Raw genomic sequence first — 16,309 nt, 5'->3', positions numbered from 1 at the left:
TGGTCTAAGGATATCCCTGGCGCAGTGGTCTAAGGATATCCCTGGCGCAGTGGTCTAAGGATATCCCTGGCGCAGTGGTCTAAGGATATCCCTGGGGCAGTGGTCTAAGGATATCCCTGGGGCAGTGGTCTAAGGATATCCCTGGCGCAGTGGTCTAAGGATATCCCTGGCGCAGTGGTCTAAGGATATCCCTGGCGCAGTGGTCTAAGGATATCCCTGACGCAGTGGTCTAAGGCACTGCATGTGCCACCAGAGATTCTGGGTTCGAGTCCAGGCTCTGTCGCAGCCGGCTGCGGGAGGCCCATGGAGCGGCAAACAATTGACCCAGTGTCTTCCGGGTTAGGGAGGGTTTGGCCGGCAGGGATATCCTTGTCTCATCGCGTACCACTGGTGTTTCCTCCGACACATTGGTGCGGCTGGCTTTCGAGTTGGATGTGCATTGTGTCAAGAAGCAGTGCGGCTTGGTTGGGTTGTGTTTCGGAGGATGCATGGCTCTCGACCTTCTTCCCTCCCAAGTCCGTACGGGAGTTGCAGCGATGAGACAATATTGTAACTACTACCAATTGGATACCACGTAATTATGGAGAAAAAAGGGGATTAAATATGATTATCCAATAGAAATTCCCGATTACACTTGTAGGCGATGTTATTGCTATGTTAGCTACCATAGCTCATGCGCAGAAACACTTCATCAGGTCTAACCATTGTGTCGCGCTGAACTGCGCATGTGAAGGCTGTCAAACTAAACCGCCTAAGTACCTAAGTCAATATACAATTGTAATATAAAATTGTACTTGACCAAATTAAACGCGTGTCAGTTTGTCACTTTCACGTGCTTTAGTAATGACAGATATCGGCTCGAATCTAGGTTTTGCCTTTAGAATTTGAGAAAATTAACAACTAAGGATGCATGTTTCACCTCTCCCATTGACTTACCAAACCCCAAGTCTGGTCTGTCTAGTCTGCTTGGCAACGCGTTCCTGGAATTATCGCGATGTTGCGCCTCTGGGTTTGAAATCTCTGCTAATACAGTGTTTCCCGAATACCTACACTGGCCAGAATGTGTCTCACTTATAAAATACTTGATCAATTGCTCATAGTGAACAAAAGTCAGTGGCAAACAATACTGATGATGTATCTCCGGCATTGTTTGAATACGTTTTGGTAATTGATTAAGGCAATAGCACAGATCAACATACACTTGCTTGGGGCCAATTTGAACTTTGGTCATCCAATGCTACTGGTCACATCATACAGATGTTAACGACCAAAAGATAAAAAAATATATGATCAAGGTCATTCAAATTTCAGACGTTTTTCATCATTCATTTGGTTTTATAGTCGTGAGAAGTGTTTTGGGTTCGTCTGCAAGAGGACGACGGGAAAGTGGATCTTCAGATATAATGAACTGTCTGTCCCCTTCATGATTCAGTAACTCTACTGGGGCAGTTCATCTGTATGGGACGGAAATTTTCAGTATTTTCTCCATGGAATTTGAGGGTAGATTTAACCTGAATACATATGTAGCTAGAACTGACTTAGGTATTTCTGGCTGAGCAGCATTTCTTCAAGTCTATATTTAATTTTCACAAAGCACAGCAACCAAAGCCGTGTAACTTTCCAGAATGCTGCTGTGTCTAAGTGAGTTTTACGTCAGAGTTAGGTTTACAAACATACCATAAGCATCTTAGCCCTAAATTAAAGGCAACACAAAAGCCATGGCCTTATTTTCTTCTCTAGACACTTGGATCCCAGTCAAACTTCGACTCTGAGAGAAACACTGCCAAGCAGTTGAGAGCACTAACCAGGATGTGTGTGTGATATGTGATTATCAGTTTAACTGTCAGTTTGTGATGTTTGGGAAACTGTGACATACATTATATGTACAAAAGTATGTGGACACCCCTTCAAATTAGTGGATTCGGATACCACTTTGCAGCTGAGCCATTGTTGCTCCTAGACCTTTCCATGTCACAATAACAACACTTACAGTTGACCCGGGGCAGCTCTAGCAGGGCAGAAATTTGACGAACTGACTGCTTCGAAAGGTAGCATCCTATGGACGGTGCCACATTGAATGTCACCGAGCTCTTCAGTAAGGCTATTCTACTGCCAATGTTTGTCTATGGAGATTGCATAGCTGTGTGCTCAATTTTACATGTCACATACTTTTGTATATATAGTGTACATATGTGCACCGGGAAGACAGTCAGTCAATAGACTCCACCACAGTTCTGGCACAGCCTGATAACCCTTTAACCCTGCCAAGTTTATCAGTGTTCTACGTCAACTTCTCATTAGTAGTGCAGCTATGAGATCATTGTGGTTCCTCAGGTCATTGTGCCAACGGTGACACACAGGTTTTGTGTGTTAAACCTGCAGCGTAAGCAATGAGCACTCTAACAAACAGGATGTGACACACTGAATATCAACGTGAACGTCCAGAGGAAGGGAACACATGGAGGCCCGCCATTCACATCCATGGCCATCATCCAAAAACTGATACACAACCCGTTTCTGGTTGAAAATTCTTCCATTTTCACTCACTATGAGTTTTTAAAAATAAGAAAACGTCAACATTGTGTGAGGTTGAATGGTACAAATATTTTTCTTTTCCTCTCTTCAAATACTAGAGTATCTTAAATCATACAGGGGTTTTCCTCAGTCTTTGCTGTGAGTTCTGCACTAGACGTAGAGTATACCAGATCTGGTCTCAGAAATGGCTATCTCCACTGAGTTAGGTAAATCTGCTTTTTGTTTTTTGGCACCTGCCTTGTAGAATAATCTCCAATGCTCTCTAAACTTGGATGAATTGGTGCCTCTATGGCAATTCAAAAGGCCGATTGAGGACCTTTTAACTGAAGATTGTGTTTGTTTTTGATGATTGTGTTTTGCTTTTAGTGTATTGGTGTGAATATTAATGTATATTGTGTAAATTGACGTGTTTGGTGGGTATACAGGGCTCATCTGAGAAAGAGACCTTGGTTAAATAAAAATACAAAAAACACAGCTGATACACATTCAAAGTGTGACCCATCTGCCATTCTCATGACTGCCCCAAAGACAGACACCATGCACAGTGCACGGAACACTTACCGAATTGTCTCCTCAGTAACCCCCAACAACAACTGCTCCCCAGGCGCCGATGACGTGGACGTTGATTAAGGCAGCCCCTCGCACCTCTCTGATTCAGAGGGGTTGTGTTCAACGTGGAAGACACATTTCAGTTGAATGCAGTCAGTTGTGCAACTGACTATGTATCCCCTTTCCCTATCATCCATTTTCTTCTTCATGGTTAACACACATGGGATGGAAAGGGCATTTACACTCAGGACTGTGTGTGTGAGACACATTTCTGCACTTGGGAGTAATAAGCACACTGAACCGTGGCATCTATGACAGGTTGTGCGTTCTCTAAAGGCGATATTTGATGTCTGTACTGCACTTGGCCAAAAAGTCTTACTTCCTCCTTTTAGCAGCAGTGAGACTATTGCACATTTCTCAACTTTCACGTGAATATTGTCCTTCCTTCACTTTATGAATCATCAAACTCAAAGTTGTGTAAATGCAAGAAGACACATAGGACTTTGTATTTAGTTGTATTGGTGACGTTAACTTTCTGAGAAGTTGACTTGCCAGTCTAAAGGTGGAAGCACGAGATTCATCTCAGGATGTTGCCACGGCATTCATCTTTACCATGGTAATACCATGGTAAACAATCTGAACGTCTGGGTGAGGTCGAGACACACTGAGGGCCGTAGCTACAGCTAGTGGAAACGACAACACTCAGTTTATTCACAAAATAAACTTCACTGAGTAACGGAAAACCATTACATGCTTGGATTCAACTTTCAAACTACCATACATGAACATGTAACTGACTTCATGTATACTGAACACAAATATAAACACAACATGTAAAGTGTTGGTCCCATGTTTCATGAGCTGAAATTAAAGATTCCAGAAATTCTCCATATGTACAAAAAGTTGATTTCTCTCAAATGTTGTGCCCAAATTTCTTTACATCCCTGTTCCTGAGCATTTCACATTTGTCAAAGTAATCAATCCACCTAACAGGTGTGGTATATCAAGAAGCTGATTAAACAGCATGATCATTACACAGGTGCGCCTTGTGCTGGGGACAATAAAAGGCCACTATAAAATATGCAGTTTTGTCACACAAATCAATGCCATAGATGTCTCAAGTTTGCAATTGTGCAGTTGGCATGCTGACTGCAGGAATGTCCACCAGAGCTGTTGCCAGAGAATTTAATGTAATTTCTCTACTATAAGCCATCTCCAATGTTGTTTTAGAGAATTTGGCGGTAAGTCCAACCGGCCTCACAACCACAGCCCAGGACCTCTACATCCGGCTTCTTCACCTGTGGGATGTTAACGTTGTGAACAGAGTGCACCATGGTGGCAGTGGTGTTATGGTATGGGTAGGAATAAGCTACAGACAACAACACAATTGCGTTTTAATTGATGACAATTTGAATGCACAGACATACCGTGACGAGATCCTGAGGCCAATTTTTGTGCCATTCATCTGCCACCATCGCCTCATCTTTCATCATGTTAATGCACAATCAACAGCCTGATCAACTCTTCGCGAAGGAGATGTGTTATGCTGCATGAGGCAAATGATGGTCACACCAGATACTGACTGAGGTATCTGTGACCAACAAATGCATATCTGTATTCCCAGTCATGTGAAATCCATAGATTAGGGGGTAATGAATTTATTTCAATTGACTGATTTCCTTATATGAGCTGTTACTCAGTAAAATCTTTGAAATTGTTGCATGTTGCATTTATATTTTTGTTAAGTGTATAACAAAGCCTTTCCATTGTTGGTGGAACATTGGGGTTGCTGGCTGGGCTCACCTGGCTCAACCTCCTTCCTGTTTTTGTGTGTAAGGGGGGGGGTTGCGGTACCATTGACTGTGGGCCTGTGTCCAGGACATAGTAAAACAAACACTCGGCTTTGGGCTACGCAATCAATGTGTGGGTGTCAAAGGTAATTTAAGGGCAGTGGTTCTGCTTGCCAGCTCCTGTAAACAGGCGTGCCTCCTGTGGGTCGTTACTAATGCGGAGCTAGATGAGCCGGGGATAGAGCCCTGCCCTCCCCACAAGGCCTGTGTCACATTTCAGACTAGACTGTGAAAGCTGCTTCAACAGTCTCAACTAGTTCTGACTCACTCAGACTGAAACACACACACACACACACGTGTAGCAGTGTGTGGGTAAAATCACTGGGGATGCTAGAAAGAAAATCTGTTGAGATTGCGTCTATAACCAGATAGTTCATATGCCTTGAGTCCGTGATATATAGACCTAAAGGCCGAGACAATAGGAAACAAACAGTAGCAGAAGAAAAAACATGTTGACCCACCCTACTTGTAGTGAAACACCGATGACATCCTCCTCTCCTTCATGTTGACGAAACGGTGTATCACTCTGTCATATTGTACACGCTTCTAGTTTTGTTGTCCTAGGCTACCTGGCTAAAATGCTTGCTTTCATGGGCAAAGTTAGCTAGTTAACATTAGCCTTCTACATCTAGCTACATATTGAACTGCCATCCTCTCAGGCCAGGGGCACAATGTATAAATGAATGGTTGGATCAGAATTGCCGTGATCATCAAAGGCCAGTACGGAGGATTAAGTAAGTAAAACCAACTTGCTGTGAGACCACTGTGAATCTCTAAACACTAAAACACACCAGACACATCTGCGATTTAGTTTAGCCCAGTAAAGCCAACCCCCATTCATTCTTGGGAATGGGCATAATTGTCTCTTATTAAGTATAAAAACAAATGGGATTAACCGAGGTAATGCAATGTACTCACACAATTTAGCGAGCAGGCCAACCATACTGTTTATAGCTCTGACCGTGAGGTAATGAGCAGCAAGCCAGGACTTAAGGGTGAACTATTTTCCTCGCCCACTTTGCCAGTCATGTCCCTCTCACATTCTCCTCTTATAGAAGCAGTCTCAGCCCAGAGTAGGCCCTAGAACAGGCCTCTTGCAGGTTTACATCTCACTGACACTAACTCATCTTTTTGGCAGTGAGTGACCAAATAAAACATAGATCTATACTTGGCACCGGACAAAAGGAGAACTAGCATAGATCGATGCTATCTTACGTTCTCAAACAGCTCTTCAACAGAATAGCACTTCAAGGCTGTGTTTTACACTTCAACCAGTTGAATCAAAATCAAAAGGTAGAGATTGAAAATAATGTTTTAAACCCCTCTGTATACATTAGCTGTCTCCTGGCTGTGTAATGTTAACAGTGTTTGGAGCATCGTTCTAGCTAATGGGTGTATTTAAGCTGTGCTGGATCGACAGGCTACAGGTGTTTTCACTGTGTCCCGCAGCTGGAGACTCAAACGCACGATTTATCAGACCTATGCAGCAGACTCACTGCGCGCCCCATGAGCTTAACCTCACACACAACTGTCCTCACACAGCACAGGGCCCATGTTCCATTCTCCTCTTCTACGCCGGTGCTAGTCTCTGGTTATTATCTATGCATAGTCACTTTAACTCTACCTACAAGTACATATTACCTCAATTACCTCGACTAACCTATGCCTCCGCACATTGACTCTGTACCGGTACCCCCTTGTATGTAGCCTCACTACTGTTACTTTACTGCTGCTCTTTAACTATTTGTTTTTTTATATTTTTTACCTAACACTTATTTTTCTGAAAACGGCATTGTTGGTTATGGGCTTGTACGTCAGCATTTCACTGTAAGGTCTACCTACCCCTGTTGTATTCAGCGCATGTGACAAATACAATTTGATTTGATAGTTGCTTGATTGGAGAGTGGGTTGGGTTTGTATTGTCGTGAAATGAGCACTGATTGCCTAGTATTGTTTGTCAAAGACAGTGTTGTATCATTGGAGGAAAGGGCACTCACTGGTCATTTAAATGGGATTTTGTATGAGAAATGATTTATATTCACATTGCCAATGGAAATATATGTACAAATGAGACATGTACATTTATAAAAGGAGGTTACACCACAGTATTGGTAGGTGATGCCAGCACGGAACAGACGTGTTCCAAAATGAAAGAGTTCATATCACACAAGTGTGTGTTTGTTATCACGCAAGTGTGTTTGTGTGAGTATAAAATATAATTAATGCAGTAGGTCATTATTTGAACTATATTTGATTGCTTGCATCGAACAAGTCCAGGTTTTCTCCACATTTCCAATTGAATATAGTGGAAGCCTCCTGACATCCAGGACCTATATATATATATATATGCATAGATAATAAACAGTGAGTAACGGGGGGGTCATTGTAAAAACAGTTTATGACTTGGGTGACTGGAGTCTCTAATAATTCTATATGGTGTCAGAGGAAGGCCCAAAGACTCATTAGAGACTCCATAGACTGTTTTTACAATGACCCCCCCCCCCCTGCTGTTACTAACTGTTTATTCTCTATGCATAGTCACTTTACAAATACCTCAACTAACCTTTACCCCCTCAAATTGTCTCGGTACCAGTACCCCGTGTACATAGCTTCGTGAATGTAATTTTCTTGTGTTACTTTTTGATTTTATTTATTTTTTCACTTTATTTTATTTTGTAAATATTTGCCTAACTCTATTTCTTGAACTGCCTGGTTGGTTAAGGGCTTGTAAGTAAGCATTTTACGGTAAGGTCTGCAACTGTTGTATTCGGCGCATGTGACAAATAACATTTGATTTCATTTGATTTATTGTGTTTGTCCGCTCTTCACATATTCCACCCTGTTCTAAAATCTTTATTCCACTAAGATAAAGGTTCATTATCTTCTCATTGTCTCACTTTCAAACGGTAGTAGTAAACATACAAGCCAACCATGTGGCCTTGATTAATCAGGTCCTATGATTAATCAGGTCCTATGTGGCCTCATGTGGAACAATGCACTAAAATCTGGATTTTAGTGCCTTAAAGTTGGCTGGTGGAATGGAAAGTTTCAGGGACAAGAAGTCTGAGATAGAAAAGAATCTTTAGAGATGACACAACTGAGGACGGTTTCCTGTTAAAACACTTACATGATACTAATAGTCCTCAGTTCATTTACCAAGTCATAGGCCTACTACACTTGAAGCTTCAAATACAAACCAACTTTTCATTTAAACTACCATTTACACTTGCGTTGTCCTGTGGCACAGCATCCTACCATTATATAGGCCAAGAATGAAGTATGAACAATGGTGTGCACTCTTTGAATGGGCACTAAATCTAAAACCTAAAAGCATTCTTCGGCTGTCCCCCTAGGATAACCCTTTGAAGAACCTGTTTTGGTTCCAGGTAGAACCCTTTAGACTTTCATGTAGAAAGCTTACACAGAGTTTTACATGGAACTCAAAAGGGTTCTACCTGGAAGCAAAATGGGTTATGCTATGGGGACAGCCAAAGAACCCTTATATGGTATACTTAACCCATAATAATACTATTCATACAGAAGTGATTCCAATTTCAGATTATGTCATTTTTATCTGCTCTATCAATGTCATTCTGTCAGTTTTCTGTATGTTCATGTTTTTATTGTAGCCTACCCCTGCCTGAAATGACATGAACAAAAATCCAAAAAAGTAGACAACAATAAATAATATAGCATGACATGCAAATTGAATATGTAGCAAAATAACATAATATCAATAATTTAGACCTATTGAGCACTAACATTGAATTCTGTCTTAATTCAATTCACAATGGAAACACTGACAATTTACCTGCTAACAAGAACGTCGGCAAAAGGAAGCAGTAGAGCAGTCCACATACCACCTGAAGCTCCATGAGTCCGCGTCCCAAATGCACTGCTTAACTCCAGTCTACAGCCTCGCTGACATTCCTCGACGGAACGTTACATTCCACCCAATCAATTTTAATAAACCCAGTCCGCAATAATTGTTCATGGTTTTAAAACAGTCTTTTAAACCGAGAAAATAAAGCGGTGCGGTCATTCCACTAGTCAGACATGACTTCCAAAAGTATTTTTCAACTTTTTCAAGTTTCCAGAGTGATGGACCAATGCGGACTATTGCGGTTCTTGTTCTGTAAATCCACAAGACATCTTCACCTCCTCACATTGCGGGGGTATAAAATGTATTCTCACGAAATTGTAAACAAAACTAACTACCAGCTCTCCCGTATTGAAACAACTCTCCTCTCTTGCCGCCCCTTGGACTGAACATTCCCTGTAAAGCAATATCTTCCAGGAAAAAATGATTCACCAGTAGGCCTACAGATGAACTGTTCTTTCAGTCGCTGTAAATCCAATTCACTCTCACTGGGTTGGTACTTCCTCTGAATTTTTTTCCCTCTTCATAACCTAACTAACAATTTTAATGTGTGTTTTCGAAAGCAACCTGTCCACGTGGAAGACTATCCCACAAGCATACCCAATTAATGTATGGTAATTTCGAAAGAAACGAATTCATTTTCAACCTATTCAGCTATTCTATATCATAGTTAACGCATGTTTGAAAATCTCTCACTGACAGCACCATCGCCTGCGATTTTCCTACTTGAGCACATCGTCGTTTTGCGTTGACACATGACACTTACAAACTTTAGCCTATGGTAGGAAATTATAGGTGAAATATTGCTATGTGACACTCCTACAGCAACATGCTAATAAATAACCCTACCTTAACCGCGTAGTAAAACCAGTAGCCTATGAATTTTGAGATTATACACCCGAAAACTCGTACTCGGTAATCTTTTGAAGAAGTTTTACACTGCTGTAACCTGCTTGAAATTGACTCTACATTCTTCTAAATAAATATTGTCTGGTAAATCATTAGCGTCATCTAGCGGTACGCCAAGCCCAACTCATCACTCTCTCAATTCAATTCAAGGGGCTTTATTGGCATGGGAAACATGTGTTAACATTGCCAAAGCAAGTGAGGTAGATAATATACAAAAGTTAAATAAACAATCAAAATTAACAGTAAGCGTTACACATAAAGAAGTTTCAAAACAATAAAGACATTACAAATGTAATATTACGCATATATACAGTGTTGCAACGATGTACAAACGGTTAAGGGTACACAAGGGGAAATAAGCATAAATATGGGTTGTATTTACAATGGTGTTTGTTCTTCACTGGTTGCCCTTTTCTTGTGGCAACAGGTCACACATCTTGCTGCTGTGATGGCACACTGTGGAATTTCACCCAGTAGATATGGGAGTTTATCAAAATTGGGTTTGTTTTCAAATTCTTTGTGGATCTGTGTAGTCTGAGGGAAATATGTGTCTCTAATATGGTCATACATTGGACATGAGGTTAGAAAGTGCAGCTCAGTTTCCACCTCATTTTTTTGGGCAGTGTGCACATAGCCTGTCTTCTCTTGAGAGCCATGTCTATCTACGGCGGCCTTTCTCAATGGCAAGGCTATGCTCACTGAGTCTGTACATAGTCAAAGCTTTCCTTAAGTTTGGGTCAGTCACAGTGGTCAGGTATTCTGCCACTGTGTACTCTCTGTTTAGGGCAAAATAGCATTCTAGTTTGCTCTGTTTTTTTTTGTCAATTGTTTCCAATGTGTCAAGTAATTACCTTTTTGTTTTCTCATGATTTGATTGGGTCTAATTGTGCTGCTGTCCTGGGGCTCTATGGGGTGTATTTGTGTTTGTGAACAGAGCCCCAGGACCAGCTTGCATCTCTCTCTCTCTCTCTCTCACACACACACACACACACACACACACACACACACACACACACACACACACACACACACACACACACACACACACACACACACACACACACACACACACACACACACACACACACACACACAAAGAAAACCCTTTTCAAATAATTTCCATAAAAAAAGAGGAAGCAGTCAGATAATCACACTACTTAACTCATAGACATCCAGAATGCATGACCTACAATAATCTCAAAATTACATGGCCAGATAGGAAACCATCACCAACTCAAACTCAAAATTTAGAAATAACATAGAATTGACCTACCGTACAATAAAAACTACATATTTTCACTGCATGCAAATACAAATTATTACATGAGGGAAACTAGTAAAAAATAAGGGAAAAAAGCAACCACCGTTGCACATGAAAACAGAATCCGACTCACTACTTCACGTTGCCATCCGGGAGAACGGAGCAACTGGCTCGTGCGGTAATGTCAAGATGCGATACAGCTTTTGTCAAATTGATGAAAAAAACAAACAACATATTTTGGAATTTTAGCTAATCCTAACTCTTTTCCTAACCTTTAACCTAAATCTCCAAACCTACTTTAATGCTCCTAACATACTGCGTAAATTATCCTAAACCTGCTACGGCTCAACTCTAACGCAATCAACGCTAATCATTAATATAATCCCATCAATCACACAACATTTTCTTAACTACATACTGTACTGTCCTTTGTGACAGCCTTATCACAACTGATTCGTTCAAAAAGGTGAGGTACTAGGCACTGACCAATCATTAAACAAATCTATTTGAAACGGGGCGGGTGGAGGCTTTGTGAAGGTCACGTGTCCATTTCGCGCGAAAGTATGTTGATGTTCTGGTCATAGCGACTTTGATCAAGCCTGCATATATATATATACCTCGATGGCTGAAGTTGCTGAGTTGGAATTTTATCGTTCGTCTTTCCTGACCAGAAGAGAATTGTGTGGTTCTAGATTTGACATCATTATGTCTCAGGCGCGGGTCACCGATTTTTACGTCCAGAGAAAGAAAGATGCTAGTGGTGATGGCAATAGAACCCAAGTTGTGGACACTTTAACAAGTTATCCCAGCACAATATCAACTCGGTCGAAAAGCAAGAATGCAGCATCTACAACAAATGTTATGATAAAGACTTCAAAATCCACATGTTCTGAAAACAGTGTACAAGAGGAGTTTTGGAGGGTTATTGACGAGGCGACTTCGGTCAATAAGGTGGAGAGCGTGTCTGCTGTGCTGGCGAGGACTAACTCGGAAAAACAAACCATTTTCTCCAGCCCTCGTACTCCCAAGAGGACCTCTACAGATGCTGAGTTCGATCTTGGATCAGCTGTATTTTCAGCCACTGCTGACCATAAAATCGCAAAGAAGCGTCTTCGGATCGAGGCAAGAAAACATGGCATAGCTGCAGGGACAAGTCCTGGGTCGGTTAAAGTTGTGAAGAATGCGGTCAGGAAGAAATTGATTCTCTTTGAAGACGACGAAAAGGTAATGTTAGCTTAATAATGACATATTTTCGTAGGCCGCCATGGTGTCATTTTAATGTTTTTATTTTGATAAACTGCGTAAATTAAGGTGTGTGTGTGTGTGTGTGTGTAAACACAGGCTTAGATCTCATAACTACGTGTTGTTCTAAGACAATCTTCATCAAAATAACGTCACATCTACGTAGGCTAATCAAAACAAGTACAACGGCGTAATAAAGGTAATGTTAACTGACTGATATTATAGTCAAAAGCTAACACCATTTACAGCTTTATAGGGCTACAATCTGGCGACCTATTTCTAGAAATAACAACCTAGCAAGTCTGGTCCAGAATGGTTAACTTGCTCTATTTATCATAAGTTAGACACAACAGACCTCACAACAATTCATTTTTATTTTCCTAGTTTGGCTACTAGTAGCTAAATAATTTGAAGACATTCAAGGGGGCTGAAAATGTACAAGTCACTACTTAATCTTTTATTTTTCTAGGCAACCCAGCCTCTGGCTAAAGATGTCCTGCAGGTACCCTATTCACTACCTGGTGATAAAGAATCAAAGAATTTAGTCAATTGCAGTGCCAACCATTCTCCAACGGGCAAACCACATGTTCAGGGCTGCTCAAAACCAAAAGAGGGGCACAAGGTACAGTATTGTTGGTGGCATATGCTTTCACCTCTGCTCTTCGCTGTTAAGTTTACACACCTGGCCACAATTCAATTCCATGGGAGAATGTTTCATTTTATCCCCTCAAATTACTCCTTAGTCATACCATAATGGACAGCATCCTCACATGTTTTAATGGTATTGATTTATTTTAACTTTTTTTCCCTACTACATCAGACTTTCTCCAAAGAGGATGTTGCAGCACTCAAGTTCCAACTTCAGAAGATCAAGGACCAGACACGGAAAGCTGAGAACCTGCCCTCTACGGCCACAGGATCTACTGCCCCAGGATCTACTGCCCCAGACCTGAAGACAAAGCTAGCCCTTGTCAAAGAGCTTGCTGCTAAGGCACAACATCGGAAGGCGGAGAGGTTGGCAGAGGCCAGATCTACTGAGGAAAATAATCGCCCAATAACCGAGGATGGGTGAGGATGAAACAATTATTTAAATTATAGACAACCTTAAATTCAGCCAGGGTGGGTGAAGCTCAAAATAGTGACATTTGATGCAAATGTTTCAGCCACCTTTTTTACGGGTCTTTGTTGGGAAACAGTGTTATTTGAAAATAGGCTGCTGTAGTGGCTTTGACTATAACTCATCCATTGTTCTGATCTGTAATATGCTCTTTTTCAGAGTTAAGCTTCCAGCCTATCAGCGGTACCATACTCTTGCCCAGGATACTCCCCCTGGCCTCACCCTGCCCTTCAAGTACAAACTGCTTGCTGGAATGTTCCGTAGCATGGACACCATAGTGGGAATGCTTTTCAACCGCTCAGAGACTGTTACCTTTGCCAAAGTGAAGCAGGGTGTCCAGGACATGATGCACAAGTATGGAGCAAACTACACTTGTCTAATTGGATTAGTAGAATTCCATGGGAAAGAGCAGCAGAAATATTCATCACTTTTTATTTCACAGGCGTTTTGAAGAGACCCATGTGGGCCAGATTAAGACGGTCTATCCTACTGCCTACCATTTCCGCCAGGAGAGAAACATTCCTACCTTCAGTGCTACAGTGAAGAAGTCTAGCTACCAGCTCACAGTGGAGCCTGTCATTGAAGCTGGTGAGGGGATGGTCTCATGATGCTTTGTATTCTTTCAACACAGATGAGTGTATTTTAAATAACTGCTGATCTGAGTCTCTCTTGATGTCTGTTTTTGTTCCTCAGAAAAGAGCAAGGCAGTGCTGGCTGCTTCCCGCCTGTTAGAGAGGCGACGTATCTTCCACCAAAACCTAATCAGCATTATGAAAGGGCATCACAAGGTAGGCACCATTTATAAGATAATATTTTGTACCGGTATACTTTTGAGTTGACCTGGGAACCAATCTGTATATGTTGTCTTTAGGCGTTCCTTGCCAAGTTGAATCCTCCTATTAGAGTCCCAGATGACAAGCTTACCCGCTGGCACCCTCGCTTCAATGTGGATGAGGTGCCCAATGTCCTGCCTGGTGAGCTACCCCAGCCCCCACGGGGAGCTGAGAAGCTAACCACTGCCCAGGAGGTTCTGGACAAGGCCCGCTCCACGATGACCCCCAAGGTACTTACTGACCTGCCTGTCCTAAAATCTCCTTTACACATCCAACCCTTAAAACACACACACAGTCAATGCTGTTGTTTTATCTATATAACTGTATGCCGAAGACACTAGCCACTTTATATTGTGTACTTCCATTTTATTGCACTGTTGCAGGAGCTTGCAAGTAAGCATTTCACTGCATATATTATACTTGCTGTAAACTCTGTACGTGCTGAATAAACCTTGATTGGATTGGGCTTTATTTTGATGGGCATTAATTTCAATAGCATTGTTTGGTATTCATTTTGCTCTTTCCAGGTGGAGAAAGCACTGGCCAACGTGGTTCTGAAGACCGCAGAGATGGTCTGTGTAAAAGAGCAAGAGCCTGTTCCACAAATTCCCGTAGCTCCTGCTGAAACTCACAGTGCCCTCAAAGGGGTGTCTCAGTCTCTGCTGGAGAGGGTAGGTCACCTTCCTGTTTGACTTAGGACACATAAATGTGTGTATGTAGTACAGTATGCCCTATGCAGTGAAGACTGGGACCGACCCCTCTCTTTTGTTGTAGATCCGAGCAAAGCAGGCTCAGAAGCTCCAAGCTGCCTTGACCCGGAACCCTCAGCAGGAGCAGCGCCTTGTGATGATGTCACGGCTGGAGGAGCTGGCTCGGGTCCTGCGTAACGTCTTTGTGGCAGAGAAGAAACCCACACTGATCATGGAGGTGGCCTGTAACCGGATGGTCTCTAGTTACCGCTCTGCCATGAGCATGGGTGAGTCATCTGAAGAAATCCTATATTAACTTTTAAAAACTTCCATTGGTTTCCAGTGCATTCGTTTTGACATTGGCCGACATTTTGTTTTAAGGTGATATGGAGCTGCACCTTCGCCTGCTGGCAGAACTGACTTCTGAATGGCTTACGATTCACACAATTAGAAAGGACTACTATCTCAAGTTGAACAAGACCATGGACCTGAATGTGGTACTGGAGAAGCTGAAGCAGAAGACCAAAGAGGAAGAAAGCCTTTGAAGCTTAAAAGCTATGATTTTTCCATGTGTAATTTGAATAGAGACATATTGTCCTTTGTGTGTACGCATATATATATATGTGACTTCAAGTCTTTGATTATTGTACAATGCATGGCTGGTTTTAAGCAAGTAAAATAACTTGTACCAATGCAATAACAATGTGTAATTTCTGTATAGATTAACACTGCAATGATTGTCAATTTTAACACGGACTCATTTGCGGGAGACTGTTTCTGGTTGATTAGGTAGTATGACACCGTTGTCTTACTTCTGAAACAAAAACCTTTCTAGTTACCCTTGTCAAACTGCCTTTTTTGCTTGCACAGATTTCCGACAAGCAGGTTCTTATTCTGTAGTGCACATGTTTCTCCAATGTGAACAGTTCATTTTTATTCTGCAGAAGTTTGAAACAATTAGCCAGTCATGGTGAAACCAGTATACTGACAAAATGACTCATAATTGCACCAGTACATAACAGAAGGCATCTTTAGACATGGATACTTATTGCATATAAATGAGGGCGAGCACAGCTAATGGTTATAGATGAAGACAGTAATGAAAATAACAGCACATTGATGGGTACACGCAGATGGTCTATATTGACAAAGCCGTGACTGCTCAAACAATAGAAATGCCAATAAGGAAGATACGCGTGCAACATTAAGTTTCTCAGAATGCCACATTTAGATCATTTACCCTTATTCTACCAGTTAAATTGGCTGAGAACACATTCTCATGTACAGCACCGACTAAGAGGAGAGGTAAATGATTAGGTGATCATGGTGTGAGGGCCAGATTGGGAATTTAGCCAGGCCACCGGGGTTAACACCCAATTAACGATAAGTGCCATGTGCTCTTTATAGTGACCAGAGTCGGGACACCTGTTTAACATCCCATACA

The 16,309-nt window shown here is 41.8% G+C and overlaps 2 protein-coding genes across 3 annotated transcripts in view; one reads left to right on the top strand and one right to left on the bottom strand.

Annotated features, from left to right (window-relative positions):
* The window catches only part of LOC135504576 (adenine phosphoribosyltransferase-like), a 47,275-nt gene that overhangs the window by 28,641 nt on the left and 2,325 nt on the right, over positions 1–16,309 (bottom strand). The window contains exon 6 of one of the 2 annotated variants that reach the window (XM_064923296.1): positions 15,783–16,309. This exon is cut by the window's right edge and continues 441 nt beyond it. The exons of the other annotated variant lie outside the window; for it this stretch is intronic. The gene's annotated coding sequence lies outside the window, so the exon portion shown is untranslated. Of the gene's footprint in view, positions 1–15,782 lie in introns of those variants that run through there. 2 annotated transcript variants of the gene reach the window in all.
* On the top strand, positions 11,545–15,568 carry LOC135504516 (DNA replication factor Cdt1-like). The gene is made up of 10 exons (XM_064923182.1): positions 11,545–12,208; positions 12,696–12,848; positions 13,047–13,294; positions 13,503–13,697; positions 13,786–13,931; positions 14,037–14,131; positions 14,215–14,406; positions 14,704–14,847; positions 14,951–15,152; positions 15,247–15,568. The coding sequence occupies exons 1-10, from the start codon at positions 11,606–11,608 to the stop codon at positions 15,408–15,410; spliced, it is 2,142 nt and encodes a 713-aa protein (XP_064779254.1). The 5' UTR covers positions 11,545–11,605; the 3' UTR covers positions 15,411–15,568.

This window comes from Oncorhynchus masou, chromosome 2 (genome assembly GCF_036934945.1).
Source record: "Oncorhynchus masou masou isolate Uvic2021 chromosome 2, UVic_Omas_1.1, whole genome shotgun sequence".
Taxonomy (NCBI): Eukaryota; Metazoa; Chordata; class Actinopteri; order Salmoniformes; family Salmonidae; genus Oncorhynchus; species Oncorhynchus masou.
Note: the sequence above shows the minus strand (reverse complement) of the source record. Positions and strands in the feature narration are given on the sequence as shown.

Bases quoted from the DNA above. Each gene is read 5' to 3' on its own strand.
- LOC135504516 (XM_064923182.1), top strand. From the start codon at position 11,606: ATGGCTGAAGTTGCTGAGTTGGAATTTTATCGTTCGTCTTTCCTGACC. The intron at 12,849-13,046 runs GTACAGTATTGT...CTACTACATCAG, and splicing joins AACCAAAAGAGGGGCACAAG to ACTTTCTCCAAAGAGGATGT. The intron at 14,407-14,703 runs GTACTTACTGAC...TGCTCTTTCCAG, and splicing joins GCTCCACGATGACCCCCAAG to GTGGAGAAAGCACTGGCCAA.